Source organism: Nerophis lumbriciformis, linkage group LG19, assembly GCF_033978685.3.
Source record: "Nerophis lumbriciformis linkage group LG19, RoL_Nlum_v2.1, whole genome shotgun sequence".
Taxonomy (NCBI): domain Eukaryota; kingdom Metazoa; phylum Chordata; class Actinopteri; order Syngnathiformes; family Syngnathidae; genus Nerophis; species Nerophis lumbriciformis.
In genome coordinates, this window is record NC_084566.2 from 29,113,652 (window position 1) to 29,126,387 (window position 12,736).

The window sequence follows — 12,736 nt, forward strand, 5'->3', positions numbered from 1 at the left end:
AAGCTCCCATTAATGCCCTTTTTGCCTTCATTTCAGTACTGTTATTGCACTGGAGAATAATACAATCTGTTGATCAACTTGACATGCATTTTTATTTTCCTTTTAACATAATTAATGAAAAACAGTGCAACATAAAAAGGCATTCCTCCTTTCTTTAAACTTGGACCAATGACCATTAATAAAAAACAAGTTTAAGTGCAACATAAGAAGAAACATCATCTTCCTTGAAACATAGGTAGTGAAATAAAGCCTGACATCTGGAGTGATGCTGCTGTCTTCCACACTTGGAGCCATGGATTGTAGAATCCTTGTTTTCAGTGGCAGGATCATTGACACAGATGGTGAAGTTTCAGTGCTCAGTAGAGATGGAACACTTTTAAGCACCTGGAGGACCTCATCTGCCACTCTCACATCATCATCAGACAGGGTGACATTTGTCTTCAGGGTGTTGTGGGTCAATGCAGAGTATATAGCTGCCTGCTGCTCCAACATATCATAAGTGGAGTTCCACCTCGTTGGGACATCATGTATGAGCAGGCAGCTTTAGCATTTTTTGCTTTGTCTTAAGCACATGAGCAGCTGTTGTGCTTGGGTGGAAGTAAGAAACCTTCCTGATCCTCCCAAAGAGGCGCTCCATCCTATTGACTGAGATTCCCTTCTGTGATGCCAAATTCACTACATGTGCAAAGCACCTATCTGTGGTCCCAGTCCTGCCTCATTCTCTGTAATTATTAGATTTTTGGCATTATCACGTGTGACTGGGATATCTTTATCTTCCATTCCTCCACTGCTTGTGTCAGCACCTGCGCAAGGTGACTCTCGTAGAGGGGGCGTGTCTTCTCATCTCCCAGTCTGCTGTGATGAAGTGAGCGCTTATAGTTCCGCTGGACGTCCACCCGTCTGTCATGAGCGCAACAGATGATGCTCGGGATAGTTCATCCACAACTTTTTTCTTCTCCTGCTCATAAGGATCTGGCACAATCTTATTGCTGAAGTGGGTGCGCGACGGGATGTCGTAACGTGGCTCAAGCACGTTCAGCATGTGTTTAAAACCCTTGTTTTGCACAACCGAGTCTGCACTTATAAACACACCGATTCAATGGCGGGGGCGTTCAAGCTCCTCCGTTACTCCGCTCGCCATGACCACGCTGTGTGTGGACTGAACGTGACAACAACTTTTTTTTGTTTGTTTCATATATCAAACCGCGGATCACCTCCCCCCCCACACACACACATAGACCGCGCCTCTTTTCTTCTCTCCGGCTTGTGACAGAGGAAGATTCAGAAGAACGCGACACCGCAGCGCTTCTGTTTCTAGCCGATACTACATCAAAAGTAACGTAAAATAACGCAGTAACGCATCATGTAGTAACGGTAACTAAATTACTGAATACAAAAAAATAACGCGTTAACTTTGTAACGCGTTAGTCCCAACACTGAGTATTACCTGCGTTTTGGAATTAGAAACAACTAAAGGAGTCAACCAGCTTGTGTTCTACTTTGCATGGCGATGATTGGCCCCTTCCTCACCTTTCTCTTCCAGAGTGATAATCATAGTGCGGGGGCCAAAGGAGTTCCAGGCGGTGCAGTTGTATGGCGAGTGGAAGTCGGTCTCCATGACGTTGTTGATGGTGAGGGTGGAGAGGACGGCCCCGCCCTGCGACGGCGGCTTACTTTGCTCCACTGTGTATCTTTCCATCAGGGTGCCTTTCTCCTTCTCCCACACGTTTTCTTTCCACGCCCACACCTGGAAAAACATGGTGAATTTAATGCGCCTTTTCATGTCTTCAAGCACGACATGAAGCCATTGTGCTTATAAAAAAAACAACAATGCTGTAAATACATTCTTGGCGACAACCAATGTTCTGTCATGATGCAAGCTCACTGAAGTGGCAAAGCTTTTTTTGATGCTTCGCGCTCGCGGTTCTTCCTGATTGCGACAGCGTTTCCACCGCCTGTGAACCGGCTTCAAACGCCACGCTCGCTGCTTCATGTCAAACTTGGCTCGGCGCTGGTGTTGACTGTGATTGTGCTCACAGCGGTCCATTGCTGATGGAAGTTTAAGTGTGCACTGAAAAGTACGAAATATGAAATATGTTCTTGCAAACCTCTGCTGTGCTACAAAGCACTTCAAGGACAATACTATTTTTACTATTTTACTTTACACATTTACATTGCTTTAGCACAGTGGTTCTTAACCTTGTTGGAGGTACCGAACCCCACCAGTTGCATATGCGCATTCACCGAACACTTCTTTAGTGAAAAATAAAATGTTGGGTTTTGTTCAAACTCAAGACAAAGTTATATGTTTTTGGTAACACTTTAGTATGAGGAACATATTCTAAGTAACAATAACTTAATTTAGAGTTTTTTGGACACTAGGGGAACAAATTCTAAGTAACAAAGACTTAAAGGCCTACTGAAATGCGATTTTCTTATTTAAACGGGGATAGCAGGTCCATTCTATGTGTCATACTTGATCATTTCGCGATATTGCCATATTTTTGCTGAAAGGATTTAGTAGAGAACATCGGCGATAAAGTTCGCAACTTTTGGTCGCTGATAAAAAAGCCTTGCCTGTACCGGAAGTAGCAGACGAGTAGCGTGACGTCACAGGTTGTGGAGCTCCTCACACCTGCACATTGTTTACAATCATGGCCACCAGCAGCGAGAGCAATTCGGACAGAGAAAGCGCCGATTTCCCCATGAATTTGAGCGAGGATGAAAGATTCGTGGATGAGGAAAGTGAGAGTGAAGGACTAGAGGGCAGTGGGAGCGATTCAGATAGGGAAGATGCTGTGAGAGGCGGGTGGGACCTGATATTCAGCTGGGAATGACTAAAACAGTAAATAAACACAAGACATATATATACTCTATTAGCCACAACACAACCAGGCTTATATTTAATATGCCACAAATTAATCCCGCATAACAAACACCTCCCCCCTCCCGTCCATATAACCCGCCAATACAACTCAAACACCTGCACAACACACTCAATCCCACAGCCCAAAGTACCGTTCACCTCCCCAAAGTTCATACAGCACAAATATTTCCCCAAAGTCCCCAAAGTTACGTACGTGACATGCACATAGCGGCACGCACGTACGGGCAAGCGATCAAATGTTTGGAAGCCGCAGCTGCATGCGTACTCACGGTACCGTGTCTGCGCAGCCAACTCAAAGTCCTCCTGGTAAGAGTCTCTGTTGTCCCAGTTCTCCACAGGCCAATGGTAAAGCTTGACTGTCATCTTCCGGGAATGTAAACAATGAAACACCGGCTGTGTTTGTGTAGCTCCAGTCGGCCGCAATACACCGCTTCCCACCTACAGCGTTCTTCTTTGCTGTCTCCATTGTTCATTGAACAAATTGCAAAAGATTCACCAACACAGATGTCCAGAATACTGTGGAATTTTGCGATGAAAACAGACGACTTAATAGCTGGCCACCATGCTGTCCCAAAATGTCCTCTACAATCCGTGACGTCACGCGCTGACGTCATCATACCGAGACGTTTTAAGCAGGATATTTTGCGCGAAATTTAAAATTGCACTTTAATAAGCTAACCCGGCCGTTTTGGCATGTGTTGCAATGTTAAGATTTCATCATTGATATATAAACTATCAGACTGCGTGGTCGGTAGTAGTGGGTTTCAGTAGGCCTTTAATTTAGAGTTTGTTGGACACTAGGGGAACAAATTCTAAGTAACAAAGACTTAATTTAGAGATCTTTGGACACTAGGGGAACATATTCTAAGTAACAAAAACTTAATTTAGAGTTATTTGGTTAGGGTTAGGGTTAGAGGGTTAGGGCCAGGGTTAGAGGGTTAGGGTTCTAATAAGGCCATGCCGAATAAGGCATTAATAAGTACTTAATAATGACTAGTTAAGAGCCAAGATGTTACTAATTTGCATGTTAATAAGCAACTAATTAATGGTGAATATGTTCCCCATACTAAAGTGTTACCATGTTTTTTTACTGGTGCACAAAATTAACCGTGCATGAACATCACCTTGTTCAAAGAACAAAACCAACACAGCGCATAAACTCACAACAAATTACACACCTGCAAATCAGTCTGACTTCTGCTATTGCAGTATCCGTAATACGCCGATAGGGAGAAGTTTTTATTTATACGATGAGTCGGGTGTGTTTTGACCTCCGCCGAACCCCTGAGCCCGACTCACCGGACCCCTAGGGTTCGATCGAACCCAGGTTAAGAACCACTGCTTTAGCACAATAAACAGTATCTCCCCTTAGGATCACCATCTTATACTTAAATGACTCTAATTTCCGAATACTTCGACACATCTCTTAATACAACTCTTCCTATTTTAACGAGCATAAAAAGTAAGTGAAGAACTCTACATGAGCATAATAAAGATGTAATCTCCGCTGTGTTGACTTAGCCGATGTTTATCTAAATTTCACTCTTTACTGCAACAAGCGTGGAATTCCTTCGGGCATCATTTATGCAAATCCTCATTGATCTTATCGCAACATTCGGCACGAAAACCGGCTTGTGTGAAAAGGACGAAAATAAAATAAAAAAATTCAAAACTTTTTCTATTACTCATCTTTGTCGTTTCCTTTCACTATTGTAATATTTGTAACCTGGAACATTGGTAACCTTGTAGGGTTGTACAGTATACCGGTATTAGTATAGTACCACGATACTAATGAATCATAATCGGTACGATACCGCCTCTGAAAAGTACCGGTCCGCGCCCCCGTCGTCGTCACATCGTGACATTGCTGGTTTACGAGCAGACGAGCATGTTCGGCAGCGCACAATCACGGAGTACTTACAAACAGACAATGTGTGTAGACAGAAAAGGGAGAACGGACGCATTTTGGCTTAAAAACTTACGATAAAGGTGAAGTTATTGTTATGATCCGCTGCCCGGATCATATTTTTGTTTTTGTTTTCAAGTCACTTGTGTTTTTCAGCACCTCTTGAGTTTGTTTCTGTTGCCATGACGGCAGATTATAGTCACCTGCCTCTGGTTAGTGTCCCGGACGCGCACCTGTTGCCCGGGCACTAATCAGAGGGCTATTTAGTTTACGCGCTGGCCTCATTCGGGCTGTTGGTTTTGTTTGCTCCTACGCAACAAGTTACGCTCCTAGTTTCGCTCATAGTTTACATTTTTGATATTAGCATCTTTGCTACCCTCTTGTTTTCCGTGCCGTGGTGCACCGCGCAGCATTTTGTTCTGCAATCAGAATAAATCATTTATTCTCACCTGCAAGCCGCTTCCTGACATCCCTCTGCATCTTGAAAAGACGACCTCCGGCATCACAATGCCTCGAAATCGTAACAGTTATAACACTGAGACGCCCACAGGAAGTGGTGCTTTAAGACATGGCTAGCTAGCTAGCGGCTAAAGTCCAGCCCCAGTCTGCAGTGTTGCAGCTACTTCTAAATCACTAATCCTCGCCTCCATGGTGACAAATAAAGTAAATTTCTTAGCCAATAAACCTTAAAGGCACTGCCGTTGCATGCCGGCTCAATCACATAATATCTACGGCTTTTCACACACACAAGTGAATGCCAAGCATACTTGGTCAACAGCCGTACAGGTCACACTGAGGGTGGCCGTATAAACAACTTTAACACTGTTACAAATATGCGCCACACTGTGAACCCACACCAAACAAGAATGACAAACACATTTCGGGAGAACATCCGCACTGTAACACAACATAAACACAACAGAACAAATATCCAGAACCCCTTGCAGCACTAACTCTTCCGGGACGCTACAATATACACCCCCCGCTACCCCCTACCCCCACCCGCCCACCTCAACCTCCTCATGCTCTCTCAGGGAGAGCATGTCCCAAATTCCAAGCTGCTATTTTGAGGCATGTAAAAAAAAAAGAATGCACTTTGTGACTTCAATAATAAATATGGCAGTGCCATGTTGGCATTTTTTTTCCATAACTTGAGTTGATTTATTTTAGAAAACCTTGTTACATTGTTTAATGCATCCAGCGGGGCATCACAACAGAATTAGGCATAATAATGTGTTAATTCCACGACTGTATATATCGGTATCGGTTGGTATCGGAATCGGTAATTAAGAGTTGGACAATATCGGAATATCGGCAAAAAAGCCATTATCGGACATCTCTAGTGAAAACTTGATATCTGTCTTCATGAATATGCAGAATATATGCTGATTATTAGAACATCCACAATACTGGGAGGAGAAGATGCAAATATAATTACTCAGCGTGCGCAATGTGATTTATAAATGCCGAAATGGATCTGCGGGCGCTCTGTTGAGCCTTTATTTAGTATGTCTGATAAGTATGTGCAAACTGGCACAGTTACACACACGGCTGTGAGAAAGGAGGGGATGGCGCTGAAAAGACAGCTGGACAGGGAATCTGTCTTGCTACCTGTCATTAATAAAACATAATAGACATTATGTCTATTCAGCAATATCACTGTAATATTTTATGGCTGCTGGATGATTTAGGGGGCTGATTAAAACTAATTCAATTGATGCATTTTGGTGCCTGCTGGCATTTATTTAATAGTGTTAATGTTTTCATTTCGTATATATACCGTAATTTTCGGAGTATAAGTCGCACCGGAGTATAAGTCGCACCTGCCGAAAATGCATAATAAAGAAGGAAAAAAACATATATAAATCGCACTGGAACCCGGCCAAACTATGAAAAAAACTGCGACTTATAGTCTGAAAAATACGGTAATTTAAATACTTTGCATGTGAAAAAACATTTTGCAATATGCATTTTCTTGCGTTTGGATCATTCCATACGAATGTGCTGGGGTGCTGTGCGCCCCCCTGCAGGGAGCTACTTCAATGTGCTAAAAGTAGTTTCTGTTGTATAGATTACGATTTTATATTGCAGAAAAGTTGTTACAAATAATACTGTCGACGTGTGCTATTTTTTCAACATTGCGCATAGGTTTCGAGCATTATAACTTGAATGTGCTTTAATTGAGTGTTTTCATGGTAAAACTGCTTAGTACACGCACAATCCTAATTTAAATAGGGTGGTCTGTACCACTTTTGCATTTGTTATCAATTGTACATGCAGTTTTAGTAAATCACAAGCAACACGATCACTAATAGAACATGCAATTTTTTTTTTTACTTTGCACACGCTATTTAGCACGCATTATTCGGATTGTTATTGAAAGCTTTGTAATGGTTTTTTTCCTGTTATCCTCCATGGTTTTGAGTTTATTTTTGTTTTAGCACTTCTTCCTTTGTTTCTATTCTGGTTTTTAGGTGCGCTGATCACACACACACCAGTTTCTGTTTATTGACGAGTGTTTCCACCGGCTGCTGCCCCTAATCACGCCCCTTTAATAAACCCTGCTAGTCCTTGCGAGATTTATGTTCGTCGTTAGCAACTGTTTATATTTGTCTTTGCCCTACTACCCAAGTTGTTCGGGTTGTGCCAAAAGCTTTATGTTTGCTACGCTTCTCGTGTACTTTTCAGCGACACAACTCTATGTATTTTTGCCTCGTTTAAAGAGGGATTAAATCAGCATCTTACCTGCTTCCTGCCTTTCCTTTCGCATCTTGGGAACACGACTCTTGCTTTAATGCGACCTGAACGTGACATTAGGCTATAATTGTTTTTTACATTTTTACTGTTTATTGTACTGTTTGACAAAACACTGCGGGCCAACAAAACTTGACCTGCGGGCTATAAAAAGACCCCCAGGCCGCTACTTCGGACACCACGGAACTAAACTAGTTACTGAGGTTTCTCATTGTATCCCATTGGGTTGAGTTTTTTTCTTGCCCTGATGTGGGATCTGAGCCGAGGATGTTGTTTGAGACACTTGTGATTAAGGGCTATATGAATAAACTTTGATTGATTGATTGATATTACATCACCAGTACTGTTAGAATAATTGTTTCTAAGTTATCACAAAAACTTTGTGTTACATTGAGTCCCTGGTGAAAAGCAAAAGCTGTTTTTGGAACCTACCAAGAGTAAGGCTCGTAATACTCCAGTGTAGGGGGGGAAGCAAAATGAAGGTGTTCTGATTCTTCATGTATTAATCAAACAGAAAGATATTGTCTGACCCAAGGACTACAAAAGCGAAGAGGAAGCAGGACCAGACTCCCCTCCAGGCGACCGCTTTTTGAACTGTTCTACGAACCTCTCTTTGAACTCTTTTACAAACCTCTTCTTCGAACTGTTTTTATGACCTTTTCTGTGAAGTGTTTACGACCTTTTCTTTTGAACTGTTCTGTAACCAAAGGCAATGCTGTTTACGACCCACTTCCCTTTTGAGTTTGAGTTTATTTTGAACATGCAAGCATACAACATGATACATCACAATCTCCCGTTTCTCTTTTCAACATGTTCGAAAAGGAGTAGGAAGAAGCAGAGCTTATTTAATCCTACCCCTTTTCTTTTACATAACAGTTGCTAAAACTTTTGTTCACTTCCTGTTCTCAATTTATTCACAATATACTCCATAAGTAATCACAATAAAAATAAGTAAATAAATAATAATTGGTGAAGTAAGTTACATTTCATATGTTGAGATAAGTAAGATTATTTTGTGAGTGAAAGAATGAAAGAATGGATGAGTTAAATAAATTCAATTTTGGAAGCAGCTGTGGTCATGTGGTCAGGGAAAGTCAAATAAAAAAAAAGTTAAAAAGTTAAAGTACCAATGATTGTCACACACACACTAGGTGTGGCGAGATTATTCTCTGCATTTGACCCATCAAGGAGGAAGCGTACAATCTTTCGCCAGAGCGTGCTGGAGACTGTACAAGAGTACAGTGTCCCGGCGTCCCTCCTCAATTGAGTCCAAATTGAATTCTGTCTCGGTTTAATTCTTTGCTTCTTGTCTTGTTTAATAGATGTCATCAGTGTTTGAACCTGGCAAGTACCAATATCAGTGCTAAAACTATAAGTCATAACATAATCTACTTTTTTTTTTAGATTTACACTCTGACTGAGCTAGCCATTTGGAATTATTAAATATGGATAGGGTGATATCAAATATACATAGGCCCATACATGGGTAGTACGGGGCTAATGCACCTTTTAACCTCTTTAAAGGGGAACATTATCACAATTTCAGAAGGGTTAAAACCATTAAAAATCAGTTCCCAGTGGCTTATTTTATTTTTCAAAGTTTTTTTCAAAATTTTACCCATCACGCAATATCCCTAAAAAAAGCTTCAAAGTGCCTGATTTTAACCATCGTTATATACACCCGTCCATTTTCCTGTGACGTCACACAGTGATGCCAACAAAAACAAACATGGCGGGTAGAACAGCAAGGTATAGCGACATTAGCTCGGATTCAGACTCGGATTTCAGCGGCTTAAGCGATTCAACAGATTACGCATGTATTGAAACGGATGGTTGTAGTGTGGAGGCAGGTAGCGAAAACGAAATTGAAGAAGAAACTGAAGCTATTGAGCCATATCGGTTTGAACCGTATGCAAGCGAAACCGACGAAAACGACACGGCAGCCAGCGACACGGGAGAAAGCGAGGACGAATTCGGCGATCGCCTTCTAACCAACGATTGGTATGTGTTTGTTTGGCATTAAAGGAAACTAACAACTATGAACTAGGTTTACAGCATATGAAATACATTTGGCAACAACATGCACTTTGAGAGTGCAGACAGCCCATTTCAGGCGCGCTAAGAACATATATTTTTCCACGATTTCAGCACTCAGGTTAACCATACCTAAATAGACACAAAATACTGCATTACACAAGACTACCCGAATGTACTCGAATGATTGAAAAAAATAAATGTTTTTAAGCTAAATTATTGGTAAACACAGTTTATATATAATCATATATATAATAATTATATAATCAAACCGCGAGTAATGAATAAAGTTTTCATCAATTAATATATTCTGTAGACATACCCTCATCCGCTCTCTTTTCCTGAAAGCTGATCTGTCCAGTTTTGGAGTTGATGTCAGCAGGCCAGGGAAGCTAGGGTCGATATTCTTCTCTTGATCATCTTCGGTGGCATAAGGGACGGTTGCCATCTCTATCGTAGCATAGCTTTCGTCGGTAAAGTGTGCGGAACAAACGACTGACCATTTCGTCGGCTTTCCCCACACCCTCGTATTTTGAACAAATTTCGTCCAATTTCTTGCCACTTTCGCATCTTTGGGCCACTGGTGCAACTTGAATCCGTCCCTGTTCGTGTTGTTACACCCTCCGACAACACACCGACGAAAGTGAGAAAATGGCGGATTGCTTCCCGATGTGACGTCACTTTGTGACGTCATCGCTCCGAGAGCGAATAATAGAAAGGCGTTTAATTCGACAAAATTCACCCATTTAGAGTTCGGAAATCGGTTAAAAAAATATATGGTTTTTTTTCTGCAACATCAAGGTATATATTGACGCTTACATAGGTCTGGTGATAATGTTCCCCTTTAAAGAATAAAAGTGCGTGCAAATAATCGAGAAATGTGATTACTAGGTCTCTCTCATAGCATAAGTCTTCTGCAGTGCACTGGCGACACCATTTTTGTCCCCCGGGAGACACATTTCACACTGGCCACACTATGGGACAAAAAAAACAAAACCTCTTCAAATCTCAGAGATCTAAAGTGTCAATTTACTTTATGGCGACTTGTGTCTTGTCTCCAAAAGTGAGGCGAGTCCACAATGTGCACAGGGACAGATTTATTTAGGAACCTCCAATGCACGCACACACACACACGCACACAAACTCCATATTTTATAAGTCCTTGTGTCTGTGTATTAAGCCGCGACTATAATGTCGTATCACATTATACGCTCTGAGCTCTCTGCAAGTGCAGCAGGGGGCTGAATCCTCCTAAAAGCTCTGATTTCTGTCATGTTGGCACAGCAAAATTGGATAATTGACGCTGAAAGGTACACAGTCTTGCCCTCATACGCGCGCGTGCGCACGCACACACACACGCACACACACACACACACACACACACACACACACACACACACACACACACACACACACACACACACACACACACACACACACACACACACACACACGCAGGCACGTGCACTTTATGAAAAAGGTTTGAAATGAGGCCGTCGCTTTGTATTAATCCGCAGTTCCATCAAGTGTCTCACTCGGCCACAAAAATGAGCGCGCGGCGCACAGAATTGTGCAGCGGTGGCACACGGGCAGATATTATATTAGCGCGCTCTGCAGCAGAAACACTGCTTTGAAGAAAATGGGTCTCCTTCAAGGAGGAATTGAATCGCTCGCACTACATTGTAGAGGTTTTGGGGGCTTGGAAGACTTGAAACACAAAGTGCCAGTAAGTCATGAAAAACATGACGCAAGCAGTCCACTATGTCCTTTCCTCATCTGCTGCAATTTAACATCTCGATGGGTACAACAAAGAAAGCTTTCTGAAGACCAACCCCCCCCCCCCACACACACACACACACACACACACACACACAGCAGCTGTTTTTGAGTGAGTCATCTCACATTGCCGCACTACACCAATTATTTTGTATACCACTCCAAAAGACAGGATGGTGATGTTCCTCCTCGTGATGGACTTACAATCTTGTCGGGTGGGGGGGTGCTGGCGATGTAGCACTTGATTTCTCCTCTCTCCCCCCTGACGGCGTACTGGATGGGATCACTGGAGATGATGGGAGGGCCTGGCAAAAGAAAGCACACACTATAACAATGTGATAGAACTGTGACGAAAGGATGGCCTGTTACATATTGTAGGTACCTTTGTTGTCCCGATACCAATATTTTGGTACCGGTACCGATACTTTTCGGTACTTTTCAATACTTTTCTAAATAAAGGGGACCACAAAAAATGGCATTATTGGCTTTGTTTTAACAAAAAATCTTAGGGTACATTAAACATATGTTTCTTATTGCAAGTTTGTCCTTAAATAAAATAGTGAACATACAAGACTAGAGATGTCCTATAATGGCTTTTTTGCCGATATCCCGATATTTTCCAACTCTTAATTACCGATTCCGGTATCAACAGATACCGATATATACAGTCGTGGAATTAACACATTATTATGCCTAATTTTGTTGTGGTGCCCTGCTGGATGCATTAAACAATGTAACAAGGTTTTCTGAAATAAATCAACTCAAGTTATGGAAAAATATTTATATTTGAAGTCACAAAGTGCATTGGAGGTTGAGGTGAGCGGGGTTAAGGTGGGTGGGTGGGGTGTGTGTTAGCGGGGGGTGTATATTGTAGCGTCCCAGAAGAGTTAGTGCTGCAAGGGGTTCTGGGTATTTGTTCTGTGGTGTTTATGTTGTGTTACGGTGCGGATGTTCTCCCGAAATGTGTTTGTCATTCTTGTTTGCTGTGGGTTCACAGTGTGGCGCATATTTGTAACAGTGTTAAAGTTGTTTATACGGCCACCCTCAGTGTGAGCTGTATAGCTGTTGACTAATTATGGTTGCATTCACTTGTGTGTGTGAAAAGCAGTAGATATTATGTGACTGGGCCAGCACGCAAAGGCAATACCTTTAAGGTGTATTGGCGCTCTGTACTTCTCCCTACGTCCATGTACACAGCGGCGTTTTAAAAAGTCATAAATTTTACTTTTTGAAACCGATACCGATAATTTTCAAACTGATACCGTTAATTTCCGATATTACATTTCAAAGCATTTATCGGCCGATAATATCGGCAGTCCGATATTATCGGACATCCTTATACAAGACAACTTGTCTTTTATTAGTAAGTAAGCAAACAA

General features: G+C 42.0%; 1 protein-coding gene across 2 annotated transcripts in view; it reads right to left on the reverse strand.

Annotated features, from left to right (window-relative positions):
* Window positions 1–12,736, reverse strand: part of kirrel1b (kirre like nephrin family adhesion molecule 1b) — a 188,201-nt gene that overhangs the window by 27,117 nt on the left and 148,348 nt on the right. For both annotated transcript variants that reach the window (XM_061979020.1, XM_061979019.1), the window contains exons 10-11: window positions 11,562–11,662; window positions 1,531–1,747 (exon numbers count right to left, since the gene is read on the reverse strand). In XM_061979020.1, the coding sequence (XP_061835004.1) occupies window positions 1,531–1,747; window positions 11,562–11,662 (318 nt within the window). The remainder of the gene's footprint in view (window positions 1–1,530; window positions 1,748–11,561; window positions 11,663–12,736) is intronic.